We start from the raw sequence: 25,259 nt of genomic DNA on the forward strand, positions 1-25,259 counted from the left end.
GAACAAAAACCAAACTCTATAAGTCACTCATAATTCCCGTCCTGCTATATGGTGCAGAGGCCTGGACGATGACAACAACCAATTAGTCGACGTTACGAGTTTTCGAGAGAAAAGTTCTGCGAAAGATTTATGGTCCTTTGCGCGTTGGCCACGGCGAATATCGCATTCGATGGAACGAAGAGCTGTACGAGATATATGACGACATTGACATAGTTCAGCGAATTAAAAGACAACGGCTACGCTGGCTAGGTCATGTTGTCCGAATGGACGAAAACACTCCAGCTCTGAAAGTATTCGACGCTGTACCCGCCGGGGGAAGCAGAGGAAGAGGAAGACCTCCACTCCGTTGGAAGGACCAAGTGGAGAAGGCCTGGCTTCGCTTGGAATATCCAATTGGCGCCACGTAGCGAAAAGAAGAAACGACTGGCGCGCTGTTGTTAACTCGGCTATAATCGCGATGTCTACGGTGTCTACGCCAATTAAAAAGAAGCAGATAGATAAAAGGAGGTTTTGAATCTAATTAAATTCATTAAAGAACTGTATATATATTTTAATTGAATAATATTTTAGTAACCGGCTATGACCGCGTAAGCAGTGTCTACGCCATTAAAAAAAAAAAATTAATTAGGCTGTTCACGGTAAGGTAGTTATCGGGTTGTGTGATTATTAAATTAAAAATAACCTCTGTGCTCCGTGAACATCCTATGTATGGTTATTTGCTTATTTTTACACAAACAGCTGTTCATTGTTTACAATTTTAGTTCAATGAAATTCCTCCTTATAAAATGCCTAAACAAAGTTTAAAAAGAACAAGTAAGGAAGGGCTAAGTTCGGGTGTCACCGAACATTTTATACTCTCGAACGATAAAGTGATAATCGAGATTTCATTATACGTCATTTACATATTTTTTAAATACCGTATTTTGTAAAGTTTTATTCCGCTATCATCATTGGTTCCTAATGTATATACTCGTATTATACAGAAAAGGCATCAGATGGAATTCAAAATAGCGTTATATTGGAAGAAGGCGTGGTTGTGAACCGATTTCACCCATATTTCGTACATGTCATCAGGGTGTTAAGAAAATATTATATACCGAATTTCATTGAAATCGATAAAGTAGTTCCTGAGATATGGTTTTTGGTCCATAAGTGGGCGAGGCCACTCCCATTTTCAATTTTTAAAAAAAAACCTGGGTGCAGCTTCCTTCTGCCATTTCTTCCGAAAAATTCAATGCTTCTGACGTTTTTTGTTAGTCGGTTAACGCACTTTTAGTGATTTTCAACATAACCTTTGTATGGAAGGTGGGCGTGATTATTATCCGATTTCTTCCATTCTTGAACTGTATATGGAAATGCCTGATGGAAACGACTCTGTAGAGTTTGGTTGACATAGCTATAGTAGTTTCCGAGATATGTACAAAAAACTTAGTAGGGGGCGGGGCCACGCCCACTTTTCCAAAAAAATTGCGTCCAAATATGCCCCTCCCTAATGCGATCCTTTGTGCCAAATTTCACTTTAACATCTTTATTTATGGCTTAGTTATGACACTTTATAGGTTTTCGGTTTCCGCCATTTTGTGGGCGTGGCAGTGGGCCGAGTTTGCCCATCATCGAACTTAACCTTCTTATGGAGCCAAGGAATACGTGTACCAAGTTTCATCATGATATCTCAATTTTTACTCAAGTTACAGCTTGCACGGACGGACGGACGGACAGACGGACGGACGGACAGACAGACATCCGGATTTCAACTCTACTCGTCACCCTGATCACTTTGATATATATAGCTCTATATCTGACTCTTTTAGTTTTAGGACTTAAAAACAACCGTTATGTGAACAAAACTATAATACTCTCCTTAGCAACATTTTTGCGAGAGTATAAAAATAGTCGAATTTAAAATAAGTTCTGCTATTCAGGAAATGGACTTTATGGAAGGTATGTGCTTATTAAGTAATCCGAATTTTAAGGGTTCAAGAAATTCTTTGTATAAATAATAATTTTTGATAATTATTGATGATTTTTGATGCTTGGTGATGCTTTTCGATGCTTTTTATTTCGGTTTTAATTTGCTGATTGTAAACAAAAAACAGCTGTTAATAGCAGATTTTCCAATAAGAAAATCTAAATGGAATTGCCATTCGCTTAGTTTCATTTATTTTTTGTGCTGTCATTTAGTAAAATTCCAACGACTTTCTAACACTGGAAATAAGCAAACAACCACATAATCTGTAAACAAGGGTCTAGGTTGGTCAAGTTGGTTATTTTGTCATACCGCATTTTGTTGTTGTTTACTTAATCACATAACCCCATAACCCGATAACCACCTTTTCGTGAACAGCCTAAATGTTTTAGTAAATAGAAATAATCATAGGGTTAACTTCTCTTAATATTACGACTGGAACATCTGTCATTCTAAATCACATTATTAAAAAGTTGAAAAGTGAGGCTGGTAACCAATATTTCGCTATACATACATAAGTATATACATATATATATATATACATACCAATAAAGCATACATTTAGGTTTTTGAATAGGATCACATAAGGGTTAACTAAATAGAGTGAAAAGTTAAAAAGTGTTTGCAGTGCAACGTTAACTTTATCACTGTTAAATTAAGAATCCAAAAATATTAAAGTCAAATAATATAGTATAATATAATGTTTAAAAAAAAGACAGAAATTGGCGTTCACAAATGTATCGTACGCCTCTTTGAAGACTTCAATGCTGTTGAGTATGAGTTTTTGGTTAGTACATATTAAAGATTTTTCTCCTTATGTATTGATTATAATGTCTTGAGAAGGGCAGAGCTAGACAATAAATATATTCGTGGATAATAAAAAAATAAAAAGAAATATAACAATTGTACAATTAGCAACGAATATAGAAAGATAACTTCTACTATACTTATATATGCATACATTATATACATACACATACCTATATTTCTCTCAGGTGACTAAATGTAATTTTTTGTGTCAAATATTTAAAGCTTTACGAAATTCAATAATTTCATTTCAATGAACTTATTTTCATCGACTTATTTAGTCGGTCAAATATGTATTTCCGCTTATTTAATTCACATTCACACATACTTTTAATTCTGTTTTTACAAGCTAGATTGGTTCCAAAAAAACTTGTAATAAACTCATTGATCGTTCTCCTAAATTTGTGTTATTTACAATTGCTCTGACCTGTAAATTTTCTAGTATCCACAAAAAGATAATTCCTCTAAATTTCTAATATGAACATATTTCGCAAAAATAAATCTGACAAATAAAATTTATGCCCAAAAAAATTTCAATTGTGCTAAATGAAATAAAATCGTGCAACAAATTTAAAATTTTATTATTTTCAAACCATGTTAAATAAAGACCGTTTAAAAACGGAATTAGGTGTATTTGAATTTAAAACAAGTAACGAAGGGCTTAAACCAATATACATACACACATTATTCGAAGAAACTGAATAAAAAAATTTTAATTTGGTATCTTATTAATTGGCATACGCGTTAAGCAGCGCGTTTTTTTACCGTTCAGCATTTACGGCGACGTAGCGTACGTCGAATTTCCACTTAAATTCTAAAATGTTATGCAAACCGAATTAATACAGAACTTGTCATGCTCTGTATCATTGTATTCAGTAATTTCTGCAATTTCCTCACCGAAAATTGTACGCTGTAATAACGTTTAGGAATTATTTAATTTTATTATCAAAATAATAATTATAAATATTTAAAAAAATCATTTTCTCTTATGAGGTTCACTTTCTTCTGAGAGGTGTGGTAAATAAACAAAAATGTTTGGTGCGAAGAAAATCCAAAATTTATTCATGAACACCTAAATTTAAAATTTGGTGCGGTTTTTTGGTCGGGTGGAATCATCGGTTCGTACTTTTTTGTCGATATAAAGCTGATTAGACTGTTATTGTTAATGGAAAGCTGTATACATATGTAGACCGATGATAACGAACTTTTTATGGCAGTAATTGAAAGAAGAAGTTCGCGCAAGTGAGGAAAGTTCTCTGATCGCCTTTCATTTGGGAGTGGCCAGAAGCGATTCTTTTACACATGGCTCAAGCAGCTCATTACTAATGTGAGAAGGCGAAACATCCCTTACATAGGGTTGTGCGCTGGGTTTGGGACCCGCCACGTAAAAAGCCCCCCCAATGAAATCTAAACGACAGCCTCGGATGAGAGACCCCCCTTTTGATGACGACCATGGCAAACGAAACAAGGAATGTCTGGAATGAAATGGAATGTCCGGAACCTTAATTGGGAAGGTGCCGCTGCCCAGCTGGTTGATGTCCTCGCGAAAATAAAGGGTGACATCACCGCCGTCCAAGAAATGCGATGGACGGGACAACGACAGAGACGAGTAGGTCCTTGTGACATTTACTACAGTGGCCATATAAAAGAGGGCAAGTTTGGAGTTGGATTCGTGGTGGGAGAGAGACTCCGCCGCCGAGTACTATCATTCACTCCGGTGAATGAACGTCTAGCCTCAATCCGCATCAAAGCGAGGTTCTTCAACATATTGCTGATTTGCGCCCACGCTCCGACGGAAGAGAAGGACGATGTGACCAAAGATGCCTTCTATGAGCGCTTGGAACGCGCTTATGAGAGCTGCCCCCGCCACGATGTCAAAATCGTGCTTGGCGACTTTAACGCCAGGGTGGGCAAAGAAGGTATCTTTGGCACTACGGTCGGTAAATTCAGCCTCCACGACAAAACATCCCCAAATGGGTTGAGGCTGATTGACTTCGCCGTTGCCCGAAATATGGTTATCTGTAGTACAAGATTCCAGCACAAGAAGATGCATCAAGCTACCTGGCTGTCTCCGGATCGAAAAGCCACCAACCAGATCGGTCATGTTGTGATAGACGGAAGACACGTCTCCAGTGTTCTAGACGTGCGTACGCTCCGAGGTCCTAACATCGACTACGACCACAATCTTGTTGCAGCCAAGATTCGCACCCGCCTCTGTGCAGCAAAAAACGCACGCCAACAAACACAAGGAAGGTTCGACGTCGAGAAACTGCAATCACAACAGACAGCCGAACGATTTTCTACTCGGCTTACACTCCTGCTCTCTGAGAGCACTCGTCAACAACTCGGTATAAAGGAACTGGGGGACAGCATTTCAAATTCCTTACGTACAGCTGCAACCGAAACCATTAGTTTTCGGAAAGTACAAAAGAACAAAGGGTACGACGAGGAGTGCCGTGTCGCAGCGGAGAGAAAACAGACTGCCTACCTCGCAACGTTACGATCGACCACAACACGTGCGGGTTGGGATAGATTACGAGAGTTGAAAAGGGAAGCGAGACGCATTTGTAGACAGAAAAAGAAAGAGGCTGAAATGCGTGAGTACGAAGAGCTTGATTTGCTGGCCGACAGGGATAATGCTCGAAAATTCTACGAAAAAATGCGGCGGCTTACAGAAGGTTTCAAGACCGGAGCATACTCTTGTAGAACCCCCAAAGGTAATCTAGTCACCGATGCGCAGAGCATACTTAAATTATGGAGGGAACACTTCTCCAGCCTGCTGAATGGCAGTGAACGCACAACGCTAGGAGAAGGCGAACCCGATTCCATAATCGATGACGTTGGAGCAGACGTTCCATTGCCCGATCAGGAAGAAGTTCGAATAGCAATCGCCCGCCTGAAGAACAACAAAGCGTCAGGGCCGACGGATTGCCGGCCGAGCTATTCAAACACGGCGGCGAAGAACTGATAAGGAGCATGCATCAGTTTCTTTGTAAAATATGGTCGGACGAAAGCATGCCCAACAATTGGAATTTAAGTGTGCTATGCCCAATCCATAAAAAAGGAGAGCCCACAATCTGCGCCAACTACCGTGCGATTAGCCTCCTCAACATCGCATATAAGGTTCTATCGAGCGTATTGTGTGAAAGATTAAAGCCCACCGTCAACAAACTGATTGGACCTTATCAGTGTGACTTCAGACCTGGAAAATCAACAACCGACCAGATATTCACCATGCGCCAAATCTTGGAAAAGACCCGTGAAAGAAGAATCGACACACACCACCTCTTCGTCGATTTCAAAGCTGCTTTCAACAGCACGAAGAGGAGCTGCCTTTATGCCGCGATGTCTGAATTTGGTATCCCCGCAAAACTAATACGGCTGTGTAAACTGACGTTGAGTAACACCAAAAGCGCCGTCAGGATCGGGAAGGACCTCTCCGAGCCGTTCGATACCAAACGAGGTTTCAGACAAGGCGACTCCCTATCGTGCGACTTCTTCAACCTGCTTCTGGAGAAAATAGTTCGAGCTGCAGAACTAAATAGAGAAGGTACCATTTTCTATAAGAGTGTACAGCTGCTGGCGTATGCCGATGATATTGATATCATCGGCCTCAACACCCGCGTCGTTAGTTCTGCTTTCTCCAGACTGGACAAGAAGCACAGAAAATGGGTCTGGCAGTGAACGAGGGCAAAACGAAATATCTCCTGTCATCAAACAAACAGTCGTCGCACTCGCGACTTGGCTCTCACGTCACTGTTGACAGTCATAACTTTGAAGTTGTAGATAATTTCGTCTATTTAGGAACCAGCATTAACACCACCAACAATGTCAGCCTGGAAATCCAACGCAGGATTGCTCTTGCCAACAGGTGCTACTTCGGACTAAGTAGGCAATTGAAAAGTAAAGTCCTCTCTCGATGAACAAAAGCCAAACTCTATAAGTCGCTCATAATTCCCGTCCTGCTATATGGTGCAGAGGCTTGGGCGATGACAACAACCGATGAGTTGACGCTACGAGTTTTCGAGAGAAAGGTTCTGCGAAAGATTTATGGTCCTTTGCGCATTGGCCAGGGCGAATATCGCATTCGATGGAACGATGAGCTGTACGAGATATACGACGACATTGTCATAGTACAGCAAATTAAAAGACAGCGGCTACGCTGGCTAGGTCATGTTGTCCGGATGGATGAAAACACTCCAGTTCTGAAAGTATTCGGCGCAGTACCCGCCGGGGGAAGCAGAAGAAGAGGAAGACCTCCACTCCGTTGGACGGACCAAGTGGAGAAGGACCTGGCTTCGCTTGGAATATCCAATTGGCGCCACGTAGCGAAAAGAAGAAATAAGCGCGCTGTTGTTAACTTGGCTATAATCGCGTAAGCGGTGTCTACGCCAATTAAAAAGACGAATTGAAAGAAATTGATTTTGACAATATCTGGTTCAAACAAGACGGGATTACTTACCGCACAGCACGTACAATAACCGAATTATTGCGAGAAAAGTTTGGAGATTTGATTATTTCAATAAAATGTGGCATTTATTGACCGCCAAAAAGTTATGATTTAACAACATTAGAATACTTCTTGTGATGCTATTGGAAGCCATATGTCTTTAGCAGCAAACTAGATTCTTTTCAAGCTTTGGAAGTCAATAATGAACGTGCTATTCATGACACGGAGGATGAAATCATGTGTAACAAGTAAGGAAGGGCTAAGTTCGGGTGTCACCGAACATTTTATACTCTCGCATGGTAAAGTGATAATCGAGATTTCATTATTCGTCATTTAAATATTTTTCAAATACCGTATTTTTGTAAAGTTTTATTCCGCTATCATCATTGGTTCCTAATGTTTATACTGTATTATACAGAGAAGGCATCAGATGGAATTCAAAATAGCTTTATATTAGAAGAAGGCGTGGTTAGAACCGATTTCACCCATATTTCGTACATGTCATCAGGGTGTTAAGAAAACATTATATACCGAATTTCATTGAAATCGGTCTAGTAGTTCCTGAGATATGGTTCTTGGTCCATAAGTGGGCGGCGTCACGCCCATTTTCAATTTTTAAAAGCCTGATGCAGCTTCCTTCTGCCACTTCTTCCGTAAAATTTAGTGTTTCTGACGTTTTTTATGAGTCGGTTAACGCACTTTTAGTGATTTTCAACATAACCTTTGTATGGGAGGTGGGCGTGGTTATTATCCGATTTCTTCCATTTTTGAACTGTATATGGAAATGCCTGAAGAAAACGGCTCTGTAGAGTTTGGTTGACATAGCTATAGTAGTTTCCGAGATATGTACAAAAAACTTAGTAGGGCGGGGCCACGCCCACTTTTCAAAACAATTGGGTCCAAATATGCCCCTCCCTAATGCGATCCTTTGTGCCAAATTTCACTTTAATATCTTTATTTATGGCTTAGTTATGACACTTTATAGGTTTTCGGTTTCCGCCATTTTGTGGGCGTGGCAGTGGTCGATTTGGCCCATCTTCGAACTTAACCTTCTTATGGAGCCAAGGAATACGTGTACCAAGTTTCATCATGATATCTCAATTTTTACTCAAGTTACAGCTTGCACGGACGGACGGACAGACGGACGGACGGACGGACAGACGGACGGACAGACAGACATCCGGATTTCGACTCTACTCGTCGCCCTGATCACTTTGGTAGATATAACCCTATATCTGACTCTTTTAGTTTTAGGACTTACAAACAACCGTTATGTGAACAAAACTATAATACTCTCGTTAGCAACATTGTTGCGAGAGTATAAAAATTCACGCACGTGAGGAAAATTCTCTGATTGCCATTCACTTGGGAGTGGCCAGAAATGATTCTTTTTCATATGACTTAAGTAGCTCACGACTTCCGGTTTCAGAAAATATTCGTTTGAAGGCGATCTAAAGTGAAAAGGCGAAACATACCCTCCGCAGGGTTGTGCGCTGGGTTGGGGGCTCGGCACGGAAAAAACACTACGAATGAAAAATTACCAAAAGACTCGAAGGATTGGCATGGCATAACAGTCGGTAACTTCAGCTTCCACGAGGAAACATCCCCAATTATGTTGAAGCTGATCGACTTAGCCGGGTCCCGAAATATGGTTATCTAAAATACTAGATTCAAGGATAGAAAAAATCATCAAGCTGCTTGGCTATCTCCGGATCGAAAAACAACCAATCAGATCGATCATGTTGTGATAGCCGGAAGACACGTCTCCAGTGTTCTAGACGTGCGTACGCTCCGATGTCCTTACATCGACTCCGACCACTATCTTGTTGCAGCCAAGATTAGCACCCGCCTCTGTGCAGCAAAAAATGCACGTCAACAAACACAAGGAAGGTCCTACGTCGAAAAGCTGCAATAACAACAGACAGCCAAACGAATTTCTACTCGGCTTGCACTCCTGCTGCCTAAGAGCACTTATCAACAACTCGGTATAAGATAACTGTGTGACAGCATTTCATGCTCCTTACGTACAGCTGCAAACGAAACCATTGGTTTTCGGACAATACAAACGAATAGCTGGTACGACGAGGAGTGCCGTGTCGCAGCGGAGAGAAAACAGACTGCCAACCTCGCAACGTTACGTTCGCCCGCAACACGTGCGGGACGGGATAGATGCTGAGAGTTGAAGAGGGAAGCGAGACGCATTTGCAGATAGAAAAAGAAAAAATCCGAATTGCGTGTGTATGAAAAGCTTGATAAGCTGGCCGACAGGGGTAACGCTCGAGAATTCTACTAAAAGATGCGACGGCTAACAGAAGGTTTCAGGACCGGAGCTTACACTTGTAGAACCCCCCAAGGCGATCCAACGACCGATGCCCAGAGCATACTAAAGTTATGAAGGGCACACTTCTCCAGCCTGCTAAATGGCAGTGAAAGTATAACGCCAGGAGACGGCGAACCCGATTCCCCAATCGCTGACGATGGAGCAGACGTTCCATTGCCCGACCATGAAGAAGTTCGAATGGCAATTACCCGCCTGAAGAGCAACAAAGCGGCGGGGGGCCGATGGCTTGCGAACACGGCGGCTAAGAACTGATAAGGAGCATGCGTCAGCTTCATTCAATACACAAAAAGGGAGAGCTCACAATCTGGGGCAGCTTCCGTGGGATAAATAAATATCGCATATAAGGTTCTATCGAGCATATTGTGTGAAAGATTAAAGTCCATTGTCAACAAACTGATTGGGCCTTATCAGTGCCGCCATAGACCTAGAAAATCAACAACTAACCAGATATGCACCACGCGCCAAATCTTGGAATAGACCCGTAATGAGAGAATCGACAATCACCACCTTTTCGTCGATTTCAAAGCTGCTTTTGACAGCACGAAAATGAGCTGCCTTTATGCCGCGATGTCTGAATTTTGGATCCCCGTATGGACGAAAACACTCCAGCTATGAAAGTTTTCGACGCAATACCCGCCGGGGGAAGCAGAGGAAGATTAAGACTTTGGCTTTGGAAACTCCAATTGGCGCCAAATTGCAAAAAGAAGAGACGAATGGTTTCCTTGTTGTTGATAACTCATCTATAATTGCGTAAGCGGTCTCTACGCCAGTAAAGAAGAAAAATTCATGACACACGACTTGATTTAGTGTAAAGGTACTGAAAAATTTAATTCGTCGAATTCGCTCCTGCAATGGAGGTCGTGGAGACCATTTGAATGGTGTTATCGTCAAAACTTAATTTTATCGATTGTACTTCACCACTTACATCTATTTATATTAGCAATAAAAATCATGTGTGCAGAAATTTTTTAGAATTTTTTAATTTACAATTTCTTCGTTTTCTGCAGCCAACTTTAGTTTCTAACAAAATATATGGGCATGTGGAGTTTTTGAGAGTAAGTTGCCGTTGCCGCTTAAATTTAAGGGCGACAGTAAGTAGTATAATCAGAGCGCCTATTTATATGCACTAAAAATGTAAAGAAACTTCTTTTGACATCTGCAGATGACATGGAGCAGTATGAAAATAAATTCCGAGAAATGTTTTCACGTATGAATCTGTACCTATAAATTTATCATTTATTTCTTTAAGGGTTTGTACCTCTTATTTATTCCGAGAATGACATCAAGGTTTTCAAAATATGCTTAATTTTGTACAGTAGATATCGAGGTTCTCACTTCTTTGAAAAGGCGAACAGAATCTCTTGTATCTATACCTCGTGTTTCGAGTCTTACAATTACAATTGTAAGGCTAAAAAAGTTCTACTTTATATAAGAGTGGTCTGTAATTAAGCGGTCTGACTTCAACAGATCCTGTCATCGTCACTATTAAGTGAATCTACAGGTAAGTGATTGGATTCCGACCTTTTGGTTGACGGTTTGCACCTTAAATTATTTCCCTGGCTTTGTTTCTTCCAAGTTGCAAGAGTATAAAATGTTCGGCTGCACCCGAACTTAACCCTTCCTTACTTATTATTTAGTATTTTTATACTCGTACAACATGTCCCTACAGGTTATAATAGTTTTATTCACCTAACGGTAGTACGTATCAACTTAAACTAATCGAGATAGATATACGGTTATATACATACACATATATGTATATAATTCGGGTGATTCGCGTAATTATCATAAAAACATCTACCGACAGTGTGGAAGCGGATGAAATCCGGAGATAATCCCGCTTACTCCCCATATTGCGGTACTGTAAGAACTACTAAAAACGCAGTAAATAAGTAACAAAATGCGCCAGATACATTAAATTTTAATCCCGGGATGGTATGAAAAGGCTTTATGGGAGCCGGTGTGAAAATTGGACGATGGGCATGGCACCGCCCACTTTTGGCGCCTACTTCCTATATAACACAATTTTAAATTACACTTGATTCTTTTACTTTCCAGTATACAAATCAGGAAGCAATTGGTATATCGGGATAAAACTTAGCGCTATCAATTCCCTTAAGATATATCACCATATGACTAAAAAATTCTTAAATCTAACCAAAACAGTTTAAGCCATAGGTACCGAATGGTCCAAATGTATCTGTAGTTGACTTTTGACTGAAAATATCGGTCAATGTGTATTTGACTTTTAGATCAAACCTTAAAACTTAAATAAGATTCTTTAAATCCTTACCACTGGTTGGGGAAAATAAAGACCTTATTCAAGTGAGAAGTCATTCATTCTAATTTCATTTTTAAATTGTAAATCTTATATACTATTTTTGAGTTCTTAGTTATCTAATTAAACATATGTATATGTACGTCACACCACATGGGGTTGTTTTCAACTATACAATACAATACATGTGTGTGTGTGTGTGTTGTCATATCATTTATGTTGCATGGTTTGGGCTGTTTTCAAGTGAACAAGTGCATTTGTAATCAATTGCCCAAACCTAAGTAAATATGTTTATATTATATTTCTTGAGTGCATGCGTTTTGCATATAAATGCATACGTGCCTCATATATGTATGTTTGTTGCATATACATAAATGCATGTATATTTATGTTTTTATTTATGTATGTTTTGTATTGCCTCTACATTATCTAATTTATGTGGACTTTATAACTTATTACAATAGCTAGAATATTTCTTATCTGTTTTGTAAAGAATATAAAAATGTCTAAATGTTTTTGAAGCAATCAACATGTTCAATTTTGAGCAATGTGTGAGATATACTATATAACTGAAATTCAGACAGAAACTTTTCCTGACAACACTATTTTAGTGTATCGAAACTGGATTAAATCGGGTTAATACTTCCCTGAGCCCCCATTCAAATAATATAAAGATTTTTGAACTTCCGGGTGACTTTACGCTGCATAGATCGATTAATATTTGAGTACGTTACAGTATATCTTCCTAAAATATATATCATTGGGCGAATACTTAACCTAAAGTCCATATAACTAATATTAGGATTTTCGAACATCCGGCTGACTTTACTTCATGTGATTGGTGATTGTATGTGAGGTGCCTTAATGAAACCCAGGGTAATGGTAATACATAGATAAAATCGGGTCGATACTACCCGAACTCCTATATATGTACTACACATAGTCATTTTCGTTTTTTTAACCAACCTTATGCCTAATTTGTAAATCAGTAAAAAAAAATTCTTGGATTCTGATCCTCTGGTTGACGTTTTACAACTTAAGGTATTTCTCTGACTATGATTTTTGAAAGTTGCAAAAGTTTAAAATGTTCGGTTGCACCCGAACTTAGCCCTTTCTTGTTATTATTGTTTCACGACTCCATAAATATTTTTTGTAAAACACATGTACATATATAGTACAATACCATTTAAATTTTCACAGTACGAGTAGATAAAAAATGAGTTGTTGGGTGCGATCGGAACTTTACTATGATTGAGTAAAGTTCGATTAACAAGAACTGAATTCGAATGTTAACTATCAAAGTTAGGTTAGGCTTACGCATATATGAACTGATAGCGATTTAGACTTTGAACCTTTTTTATAGCAAATAAAATTTCCTACAAATTTTTCATGTACATTTTTTCTATAGCTCCTCCCATTTACGAGATATATACAAAAAAAAATGCGAAATTCTTGGAACAATCGGGTTTGGAGCCCCGTACTACCTCGCTGGTGTGAGTTACGACTTTGTTGCACTGGGCACTTTTGTAGAGTGAACAATTCTGAGAAATATGCGTCTAAATTCATAGCGATGCCATAAAATACCTCTGATATGTAGGAATTTAAAGACAAAAAATCACGATTGTAGTGTATTTTCTATGGAAAATTTTTACATGCCTTGGTCCAGTTCTTAATGTTAACATTAAGGGCAAACATTTTCAGGGAATATTTTTTAGGGTATTTCCAAGGAATTTCGTGACGGGATAAAAATAAAGAGAAAATACGGCATATTTTACAGTACTACTACGATAAAGGCAAAAATGCACCTCAAGCCGCCAATAAAATTTATGCAGTTTGTGGTCCCGATACAGTTTCCATTTCCACCCCACAACGATGCGCCACGCTCCGGAAGGCCTGTCGTCGAAAATTGTAATAAAATCGCTGAATTGGTCGAAAGAGACCGGCATAGTAGCAGCCGTAGCATCGGTCAAAAGCTGGGCATGAGTCATCAAAAATTCATTTCAATTTCAATAAAAAAAAATTCAATAAAAATACCACAAGACTTTTTTGACAACCCATTATGTATGTATACCCATCATTATTCAACGGTAAACTTTTGGTCATCACAAAGATTACCGGATATATTCTTAAAGTAACCCTTTTGAATGAAAACTATAAAGTGGAAATGATCCTGATGCCAATGAAACCATCTTAGTATACGACTCTATTCTGAAAGCTAGAGTTTCCAATTCGTTTAGCTATCGCCATATCTATAAATACATATGTAAGTCTAAAGTCCAACCAATGTCCATTTGCTGTTTGTATTTGGAAAATTCATGTTTTCTGCAAATACATATTGTATTCTCACGTGCAAGAAAACGATCGAATTAATCACAATTATAAATTCATCTGTTCACAAGTAAGGAAGGCTTAAGTTCGGGTGTAACATTTTGTACAAAAAAAAAAAAACAAAAAAATTTATATAATAACAAATACCACATATAATTTATTTTTTTTAATTAGAACATTTACATATTAATATATTTTATTTTATAATAATTTTTAAAAAAAAATTGTACTAAGTCTGGAAACTCTAGTAACTAAATAAAAAAATAACTCATACTACTACGTTCAAATGGGCCCTATTTTGTCGCTCATAAAATTTAGGCATTTTAATTAAAACGTCAACATTTACTCCGATTGAAAATTATTATATATTGGTAATTTAATATGTGGTGGAAATATTTATATCTTTTTTATAAATTTATGGTATTTTAAAACCACTGACTTTTGTTCTTTCAATACTCTTTAAGACATTTATTTGTTAGCTCTCAATTAATAAATGTTTTTAATCATTTTCCATTGAAAATTAATGCAATGACGCGCTACATCACAAAAAGTTTAACCAAATATAATATACATTTAAATTTCTTTAATTTTCGTTGTTTTACATATTTTATTAGTGATCTTGAATGGCGGCAACCAATCTCTCCGTTTACATACTTTTATACTGTTGCAACCTGTTGCTACAGCGTACATACAAGTATACTAGTTTCGTTCACCAAATGGATGTATGTATGTATCACCAAAAACTAAGCGAGATAGATAGGGTTATATATATATGTATGTATAGAAATGATCAGAATGACAAAAAACTGAAATCCGAGTGACTGTTAGTCTAACCGTTCGTTCAAGCCGTAACTTGAGTAAAAACTGAGATATCTTGATGAAATTTGGCATGCGGATTTCTTCCTATAAAGAAGTTCGTAGAAGGATATAATAGACCACTGCCACGCCCACAAATCGCTATTAATCGAAAAAGTATAAAGTGCCATAACTAATCACTAAACTAAGATATAAAACTGTAATTTGGCACAGGGGATCGCAGTAGCACGGGGCACCTGTGAGCAAAAAGTTTTGCCAAAGTAGATACACCCACCTCTAGTAAGTTTAATGTACATATGTATGTATCTCCTAAACAAATAAAGTTATAATAATCAATTTCCGAGCTTATATTACCAGAACTATCGATTGGATAGTGTGAAAGTGGATAAAATCGGAAGATAACCCCTCTCACTCCCCATATAATGGTCCTGTTCAAACTATTAAAAGAGCAATAAATTAATAACTAATTACGCCAATGACATTAAATTCTATCTCCGTGATGAGAGGGCTTCACATATTCGGGACCCGACCAAACAATTTCGATTAAGTTAAGTGCGTGCATTCTTCTTATACACATTCACAGTCTGAAAATGGGTGAAATCGGAATACAGCTACAAGTTACATCCCATATAGCACATTTTTAAATTCCTTTTGATTCTTTCAGTTTCCAATATATAAATCAAGAAGTAATTAACATAACGGGATAAAGTTCAGACAGAATATTTTCCTGACAATAGTATTTCTATGAGTGAAATATGCGTTGAATCAATACTACTTCCGTAAGCCTATGTATATCTAATCTAAAGATTTTCGAGCAACCAGGTGACTTTACACTGGTGGTCCACGGGCACTGCGCTTATCTGGTGGCGTTGACTACCGGTGGTTTACAGGCAAATTCATTTCATTCCATATACTTTGTATAATTATTTTCGTTTTTCTAACAAACCCTATGTCGAATCTGTCGGTCAGTGTATAAGTTATATACAGTATATGTATAGATAAAATTACTCGGACTCCGATCCTCTGGTATTATCTTTTTGCTTTGATTCCTGCGAGTTGTATAAAATTTTCGGTTGCACCTGAACTTGGCCCTTTCTTACCTGCATACAATTAAACCCACTCCAGAGGTAAAGAGATGCCCAATTCACCTGTCTTTGGAAATAATAAAGCAATTACTAAACGTTAAAGCCTCCCGATCTTTGAAAGTTGACTGCTATCAAACTAATAGAAACGTCAATGAATTTAATCAATGTTGCTGGAAAAGAACAATGCATGAGTTGTCCAGTTTCCGTGTATTATATATTTGGCAGATGTTTTTATAGTCAATTGACCTGAAACTCCTTTCGAGATAATCTCATTTTCATTAATACTCATTCCTTCGACTGAGTCTAGCTAATTAGCGGCTGATTGGATGATCTCAGTTGGGATTCGACTGAGCATAAGGTCATTGGAATTATTCGTCTCTTCGTTGGACCGAAATAAATAATCGCATATTTGGGAACTTCCTCTGAAGTACCAGATACCACATGTTTTATTGCAAGAGCAAAGGCCTGATTTTCCCTTTGCCTCATTACCAGGTTGTTCAATAAGTTTTATGATTCAAAATACCCTTTATTATTCAGTATAATCTCTAACGATTTTTTAATCTGTGGATCCCATCCCTGAAGTAAGAATCTGAAAGGTCTGCAAAATACTCTTCAACAGCCTTTTATGACCTCTTCATTTGATGAAAAATAATTGCCACGCATAAATTTTTTGAGTTCTGGAAACAAATAGAAGTCACTGAGGGCCAAATCTGGTGAATACAGTGGATGCTCTAACATTTCGAACTTTAATTCATGGATTTTAGCCATTGCCAAAATGCTCTTGTAACACTGTGCATTATCCTGATAAAAAAGGAGTTTTTCTTCTGCAAACCGGGTCTTTTTTCATGAATTTTTTCCTTCAACTGGCCCAAAGGTTGCAATAATACTCACAATTAATTGTTTTATCAGTTCGCAAATAATTTACACACAAAATTCCTCTCGCATCCCAAAACCTGATGCCATAATCTTCTTGGCCAATTTCTGGACACGAGCTCGTTTCGACGCCGAATAATCAGGTTTACACCACTCTTTAGCCTCTTGTTTTGATTCAGGATCATGGAGATAGATCCAAGTTTCATCCATAGTGATGAATCGACGCTCAAAATCCACTTTATTCTTTTTAAAACGCTCCAAATATTGCTGAGAAAGTCGCATTCGAATGTGTCACACTTCCAAAACCATATCCTGTATTTTGGCTATGATTTTTGATGTTGATGCGCTTTTTGGATCATGTGGATTGTCTTCAAGACATGTACGACCACGCTTAAATTCAGCAACCCATCTTTCTACTGTTACATTTGCAGGTAAACAATTATCATTACTTCGTGATTTTCTTTTAGTGCTATACCTTCCAAAAATAATAATTTTATCAGTGCACGATATTCGATATTTTCCATTGTAAAAAATTTAGTGACACGGCGACACTAAATGAAACTTCACATACGTTGATATGAAAATTTTACCAACAAATTAAAAAAAAATCGGCTAGTACCAACGCCTTTTCTTATCGAACGACAAAACTTATTGAACACCCTAGTATTTCTACAAATTCACAGAATTTCAAAATCAAAGGGGAACCAACTAAGGTGCTGTAAGCATCCCGCATCACCGACTGGTGAGAATTTATTCAAATCACCAAATTATATAATCGGTATGCCACCGAAGGGGTTGCCTATTTTAAGTATTTGTTTTAATGCGTCATAAGCAGAACTAAACATACGAGTTTACCATCGATAATTCATCAAATAAGATTAGTTTGTTTATTCATATTTTCAATCAAACCGTTCATCAATCAATAAAGCATTGAGAACTCCACCCGTTGGTAATTTAAATTTTTGAAATTTTGGTAAATTAATTATTTAATATTTTGGTTTCTCTGTGTATTTTTAATATTATGTAGTCGAAAAAGTCTTTGCGTATTTTTTCAATAGATATCGTTACAATCGTATATCTGTGGCAACTCCGCCTGCAACAAATTCCACCATAGCATAATTACAGCTGTTGAGCTGAATTGCCGCTACGACTCTTATGCCACTGAACAATTACAGATGTTTGGCTGAATTGAAGTTACGATTCTCATGCCACTGAACAGTTATTATTCTAGCAACTTCTGACGCTACCAGAATATCATTCTAGAAATTCTAACGCAACCACACGCTAACTCATTTTATGAACACAAATAAAAAACGTTTATTTTTCAAAGTGTTATTGTATAAGAGTCATTGGATAATATTGGAGTAATAAAGGCTTTTAATGCTGAGGATTGCGTCAAACTATTCCCAATAGTATTCACATGCTACTATATGTAACACAAAAATTACACTCGATCACTTATCTGTTCGCCATGAGCAAAATCAACAAGACCAAAGGGTAGCAAAGATGCAACAACAGCGGGGAGACAACCTTCTTCTTCTTCTCAATTGGCGTAGACACCGCTTACGCTATTATAGCCGAGGTAACAACAGCGCGCCAGTCGTTTCTTCTTTTCGCTACCTGGCGCCAATTGCATATTCCAAGCGTAGCCAGGTCCTTCTCCACTCGGTCGTTCCAACGGAGTGGAGATCTTCCTCTTCCTCCGCTTCCCCCGGCGGGTACTGCGTCGAATACTTTCAGAGCTAGAGTGTTTTCGTCCATCCGAACAACACGACCTAGCCAGCGTAGGCGCTGTCTTTTAATTCGCTGAACTATGTCAATGTCTTCGTATATCTCGTACAGCTCATCGTTCCATCGAATGCGATATTCACCGTGGTCAATGCGCAACGGACCATACATCTTTCGCAGAACCTTTCCCTCGAAAACTCGCAACGTCGACTCATCAGTTGCTGACATCGTCCAAGCCTCTGCACGATATAGCAGGACTGGAATTATGAGTGACTTATAGAGTTTGGTTCTTGTTTGTCGAGAGAGGACTTTGCTTCTCAATTGCCTACTCAGTCCGAAGTAGCACCTGTTGGCAAGAGAAATCCTGCGTTGGATTTCTAGGCTGACATTGTTGGTGGTGTTTACGCTGGTTCCAAGATAGACGAACTTATCTACGACTTCAAAGTTATGACTGTCAACAGTGACGTGAGAGCCAAGTCGCGAGTGCGACGACTGTTTGTTTGATGACAGGAGATATTTCGTCTTGGCCTCGTTCACTGCAAAAACCAACTATCCACTTGCAGGCGAAGTATATTTGGGTGCACAGCCTAATGAACAGCGGTCGCTTGGTATTGCGCGCAATCTTGTTATGCGACTCAGCAACCAATATTTGGACAGGGGGGCGAATATTACGATGGACAACTTTTTCACAAGTTATGAACTGGCGGAAGATTTGCTTCTGTGGAATACTACGTTGGTGGGCACAATACGAGGCAATAAGCCACAATTGCCAAAACTATTTACATCCTTTGAAGAGGCAAAAAAAGAGGTGTTTTTGAAGCTGTGATTTGTTTTTCAAAACCAATGCAATTAGTAAGATTTACAACACATTCGAAGAAAAATGTGCTAGTGCTTTCAACTGCTCATGCCAGCGAAGATGTAAACCCTATAACAAAAAAACCACAAGTCATACATGATTATAATGAGCATAAAGGTGGTGTTGATACAAAACAAAAACAAACCACTGGCCCATGGGATTATTTTATAATATGCTGGATATTGCTGGGCTTGCAGCGTTCAGGCTGTTTGATGTTAGTCACCCTATGTGGAACACCCATAAGTCTGAAAAGCGTAAAATATTTTTGAAAGAACTCTTTATGGAGCTAGCGCAAAAGCAATTACAAAACCGATGCAAAACAAAAATTAATTCTACAACTAAAATTGCATTGGACTTGATCAATTTCAAACGGTTTCCTGCAGTGGTGAGTTCGCGTCCATCAATAAAGGTAAGTTTATTTTATTTCAAAATTAGTTCAGTTTCAAATTTATTCACTATTTTCTTTCTTGACACAGGTCAACACTTTGAAACGGCGGTGTGAAACCTGCAAAACTAATAAGATCGATAATAAAACAACAGCAGTTTGTGACCATTTCCTTATTCCGACATGCACCAAACACTATATAAGGACGTGTGAAAAGTGCTATTTTGCAAAATACAATGCCGAAGCTGAAACGGACTCAGAAAACGATGAATATGTGGACAATACTCCAAAAACGTCTACACCCAATCAAAATATATCAGAAAGACAGAGAAGAATTTCACCCATTTGAGCAGTTCGAAATTAAAACTTTATTTGATTTTCATATTTTTCAAAAAAAAAATACATTTGTTTCTAGCAATAATCCCAAGTTTCATTAAATTATTTACATAAACATGCGAAATATTGGCATTTCTATAAAAAAAAAACGTCTTAAAAGTCTAAATTTCCATACAAAATACATTACTGGGCACTGAGTGCCCACGTCACGAGATTAAGTTGTACAGCTATGTCACGGTTCTAAGGTTAACCAGCTGGGCAGCGGCATCTTCTCAATTAAGAGACCGGACATTCCAGGTGTATGTCCTCAAATCGTAATCCTGAGTAGGGATGGTTCGCCTTTATTTTGGAGTTGTTTTATAGGCGCTTTTGGTTATTGTGAGTCGCTAAGTGTCTGAGAAAGTGTGCAGTTCTTGGTACCAGGGAAATTATCTTCGGGTTTATTCCAATAAGTATTGCCGTAAGTACGTAGGTTGCCATCTGGCGACTTACAACTTTATCATAAAGTTTGCAAACGAGCAATATTTGTGTTGCCTACAGTTACTTAAATATTAATTTCAGTCAAAAATTGCAATTAAATCGCTATCAATTTTTGGGGATGAAGCTAAATTAAAAACTAGTGATTATCGATGCTGTGGTGAATCCGATCGAGAAAGTAGATCACTACAAGATGAATTTTGTGAATGTCGCCCAAAATCAGTTCTTGTTCCAGGACCTATCGATGCTGTGCGCAAACTGATATTGCATGATTGTTATGTGAGCTATCGTGGGATTGAGACAATTATAGGCATTAGTGGGACCAGCATATATTCAATATTGCCAGAGCATTTGAATGTAGAAAATTTATTTTTCACTTAGCTTCCCACACAATTTGTTGATCGCTCAAAAAAGTCTCGTGCCGATTCTCTTCTTCTTAATTGGCGTAGACACCGCTTACGCGATTATAGCCGAGTTAACAACAGTCGTTTCTTCTTTTCGCTACGTGACGCCAATTGGATATTCCAAGCGAAGCCAGGTCCTTCTCCACTTGGTCGTTCCAACGGAGTGGAGATCTTCCTCTTCCTCCGCTTCCCCCGGCGGGTACTGCGTCGAATACTTTCAGAGCTAGAGTGTTTTCGTCCATCCAAACAACACGACCTAGCCAGCGTAGCCGCTGTCTTTTAATTCGCTGAACTATGTCAATGTCGTCGTATATCTCGTACAGCTCATCGTTCCATCGAATGCGATATTCGCCGTGGCCAACGCGCAAAAGACCATAAATCTTTCGCAGAACTTTTCTTCCGAAAACTCGTAACGTCGACTCATCGGTTGCTGTCATCGTCCAAGCCTCTGCACCATACAGCAGGAAGGGAATTATGAGTGACTTATAGAGTTTGGCTTCTGTTCGTCGAGAGAGGACTTTACTTTTCAATTGCCTACTCAGTTCGAAGTAGCACCTGTTGGCAAGAGCAATCCTGCGTTGGATTTCCAGGCTGACATTGTTGGTGGTGTTAATACTGGTTCCTAACTAGACGAGATTATCTACAACTTCAAAGTTATGACTGTCAACAGTGACGTGAGAGCCAAGTCGCAAGTGCGACGACTGTTTGTTTGGTGACGAGATATTTCGTCATTCCCTCGTTCACTGCCAGACCCATTTTCTGTGCTTCCTTGTCCAACCTGGAGAAACCAGAACTAACGGCGCAAGTGTTGAGGCCGATGATATCAATATCATCGGCATACGCCAGCAGCTGTACACTCTTATAGAAGATGGTACCTTCTCTATTTGGTTCTGCGGCTCGAACTATTTTCTCCAGAAGCAGGTTGAAGAAGTCGCACGATAGGGTGTCGCCTTGTCTGAAACCTCGTTTGGTATCGAACGGCTCGGAGAGGTCCTTCCCGATTCTGACAGAGCTTTTCGTGTTGCTCAATGCCAGCTTACACAGCCGTATTAGTTTTGCGGGAATACCAAATTCAGACATCGCGGCATAAAGGCAGCTCCTTTTCGTGCTGTCGAAAGCAGCTTTGAAATCGACGAAGAGGTGGTGTGTGTCGATTCTTCTTTCACGGGTCTTTTCCAAGATTTGGCGCATGGTGAATATCTGGTCGGTTGTTGATTTTCCAGGTCTAAAGCCACGCTGATAAGGTCCAATCAGTTTGTTGACGGCGGGCTTTAATCTCTCACACAATATGCTCGGTAGAACCTTATATGCGATGCTGAGGAGGCTAATCCCACGGTAGTTGGCGCAGATTGTGGGGTCTCCTTTTTTATGGATTGGGCCTAGCACACTTAAATTCCAATCGTTGGGCATGCTTTCGTCCGACCATATTTTACGAAGAAGCATGCATGCTCCTTATCAGTTCTTCGCCGCCGTGTTTGAATAGCTCGGCCGGCAATCCGTCGGCCCCTGCCGCTTCGTTGTTCTTCAGGCGGGTAATTGCTATTCCAACTTCTTCATGGTCAGGAAATGGAACGTCTGCTCCATCGTCATCGATGTGGGAATCGGGTTCGCCTTCTCCTGGCGTTGTTCGTTCACTGCCATTCAGCAGGCTGGAGAAGTGTTCCCTTCATAATTTAAGTATGCTCTGGCCATCGGTGACTAGATCACCTTCGGGGGTTCTACAAGAGTATGCTCCGGTTTTGAAATCTTCTGTATGCAGCCGCATTTTGTCGTAGAATTTTCGAGCACTACTCCTGGCGGCCAGTTTGTCAAGCTCTCCATACTCACGCATTTCGGCCTCTCTCTTTTTCTGTCTGTAAATGCGTCTTGCTTCAAGATAGTGGTCCGAGTCGATGTTAGGACCTCGTCGCCAGGCACAATTTTGACATCGTGGCGGGGGCAGCTCTCATAAGCGCGTTCCAAGCGCTCATAGAAGGCATCTTTGGTCACATTGTCTTTCTCTTCCGTCGGGGCGTGGGCGCAAATCAGCGATATGTTGAAGAACCTCGCTTTGATGCGGATTGTGGCTAGACGTTCATTCACCGGAGTGAATGATAGTACTCGGCGACGAAGTCTCTCTCCCACCACGAATCCAACACCAAACTTGCGCTCCTTTATATAGCCACTGTAGTAAATGTCACAAGGACCTACTCGTCTCTGTCCCGTCCATCGCATTTCTTGGACGGCGGTGATGTCAGCCTTTATTTTCGCGAGGACATCAACCAGCTTGGCAGCGGCACCTTCCCAATGAAGGGTCCGTACATTCCAGGTGCATGCCCTTATATCGTAGTCCTGATTTTGTTTGCCATGGTCATCATCAAAAGGGAGGTCTCTCATCCGAGACAGTTGGTAATCTTTCATTGGGGGGCTTTTTACGTGGCTGGTCCCTAACCCAGCGCACAACCCTATTTAGGGGATGTTTCGACTTCTCACTTTAGTTCGCCTTCGAACGGATGTTCTTAGGCTACCCAGAGGATACTTAGGCAAAGAACGGAAGTTGTGAGCTGCTTGAGCCATGTGTAAAAGAATCGTTTCTGGCCACTCCCAAGTGAATGGCGATCAGAGAACTTTTTTCACTTGCGTGAACTTCTACACATGACTCCATCCTCCTGTCGTGCCGATTGGAAGAGAGAAATTAAAAAAAAAATGTACGATAACGAAGTTTCGAAATACGTCTATGATAACATGATAGCTGATGAATCATGGATTTATACTTATGATCCCGAAAGTAAGCAGTAGTCGACTGTATGAGTGTTTCAAAATGAGTCGAATCCAACCAAAGCGGTTCGCGCAGGAAGCACTTTCAAGCAAAAGGTTGCCGGTTTTTGTGGAAATCCTGGACTTACAACCATACCAACAGAACTACACAGAACAGTAAACTATTTTTGTTCCAGGTGTCTTTCAAGAAATCAGGGAAACCAACTAACGAATACGGTACACTCTTCACCACGATCATTTGAGCTCTCAAACAACGACTAAAACAATTGCTCTTTTAAGTCATCCACCGTAAAATCTTGACTTAGCACCGAATGACTTCTTTTAGTTCACGTACGAAAAAGAAATAAAGTACAAGGTACAACGTTAAGAGGCGGTTGATACGTTCAAAACGCATGTTTTGGAGATACTTCAATCAGAGTGGCAAAGGTGCATGAATAATAACGCATGTTTTGGAAATATAAAAGACAATCTACGTTGTTGTGTTATGTACATATGTATATTGTCAGCTAATACCGCTGTTTGATGTTGCTGCATAATTAAAACATTTAGGCTTTGAAGTACTATTAGTACGTTTTTCTTTAAGGATTGTGGGACTTCTTTTATACGTAAAATTGTTTATTACTGCGGGACAGTTATCCAGGATAAAGGCTGTTTCCTTCATCCGTCAAGGTCAGAGTATATTTTATATATAATATATGTATATATAAAATATTTGGATTCCGATCATCTGGTTGACATTTTACATATTAAGGTATTATCCTGGCTTTGATTCTTATAAGTTGCACAAGTGTGAAATGTTCGGTCGCACCCGAATTAGCGCTTTACTCGTATCACTTGTTTTTTTTACTATTTATAAATTTTATAGATCTCAGTTGCCTCTTGTAATGTATTAAATAATAATATAAATAAATAATTTTATATTCATCAAGTAAAACTGTGGTATATGTACATATGTATGTACGTACTTTTCCTTTTGCATTATTAATTTAGAGTGTTTAAGCACACAAATATATTACAAACGCTAACAGGTGTTAGCTGAGTGCTAATTTCGACTTAAAGAAATATTGAAAATATTTAGAAACACTAAAATGCAGGAAGTGTTCCAGTGGGTTCATTAAGGTATCATCATCAATCATATGGAGTGAAGTCACCCGGATGTTATGTGATTGTTATATGGGGAATAAGTCAAGTTTTCGTCCAATTTTAGGCACAAAGATACACTGATATCGGAAAAATACGCTCTCTCAGTTTCATAAAGATTACTCATAAGTTGGCGGATATATGGGCTATAAATTCATTTCGAAGTTGGAAAATCGGTGTGTTAGATGAAGTTGTGTTATATAGAAACTATCTGTGGTTGCAAACCGCTTTC

General features: G+C 39.1%; 2 protein-coding genes across 5 annotated transcripts in view; both read left to right on the forward strand.

The window, feature by feature from the left end:
- The first annotated feature begins 2,469 nt into the window (after nt 1-2,469).
- The window catches only part of LOC120781407 (FERM domain-containing protein 5), a 206,475-nt gene continuing 183,685 nt past the window's right edge, over nt 2,470-25,259 (forward strand). For 2 of the 4 annotated variants that reach the window (XM_040113620.1, XM_040113622.1), the window contains exon 1: nt 2,473-2,753. In XM_040113620.1, the coding sequence (XP_039969554.1) occupies nt 2,667-2,753 (87 nt within the window). In that variant the 5' untranslated portion in view covers nt 2,473-2,666. Of the gene's footprint in view, nt 2,754-25,259 lie in introns of all 4 variants that reach the window. The other 2 variants (XM_040113621.1, XM_040113617.1) reach the window with 2 other exon arrangements.
- LOC120781408 lies at nt 19,144-20,321 on the forward strand. The gene is made up of 2 exons (XM_040113623.1): nt 19,144-19,937; nt 20,005-20,321. The coding sequence occupies exons 1-2, from the start codon at nt 19,683-19,685 to the stop codon at nt 20,260-20,262; spliced, it is 513 nt and encodes a 170-aa protein (XP_039969557.1). The 5' UTR covers nt 19,144-19,682; the 3' UTR covers nt 20,263-20,321.

The sequence above is a fragment of the Bactrocera tryoni genome, unplaced genomic scaffold (genome assembly GCF_016617805.1).
Source record: "Bactrocera tryoni isolate S06 unplaced genomic scaffold, CSIRO_BtryS06_freeze2 scaffold_7, whole genome shotgun sequence".
Lineage (NCBI taxonomy): Eukaryota > Metazoa > Arthropoda > Insecta > Diptera > Tephritidae > Bactrocera > Bactrocera tryoni.

Coding starts and splice junctions, on each gene's coding strand:
- LOC120781408 (XM_040113623.1), top strand. CDS start 19,683: ATGGGATTATTTTATAATATGCTGGATATTGCTGGGCTTGCAGCGTTC. Junction 19,938..20,004: donor GTTCGCGTCCATCAATAAAG/GTAAGTTTATTT, acceptor TTCTTGACACAG/GTCAACACTTTGAAACGGCG.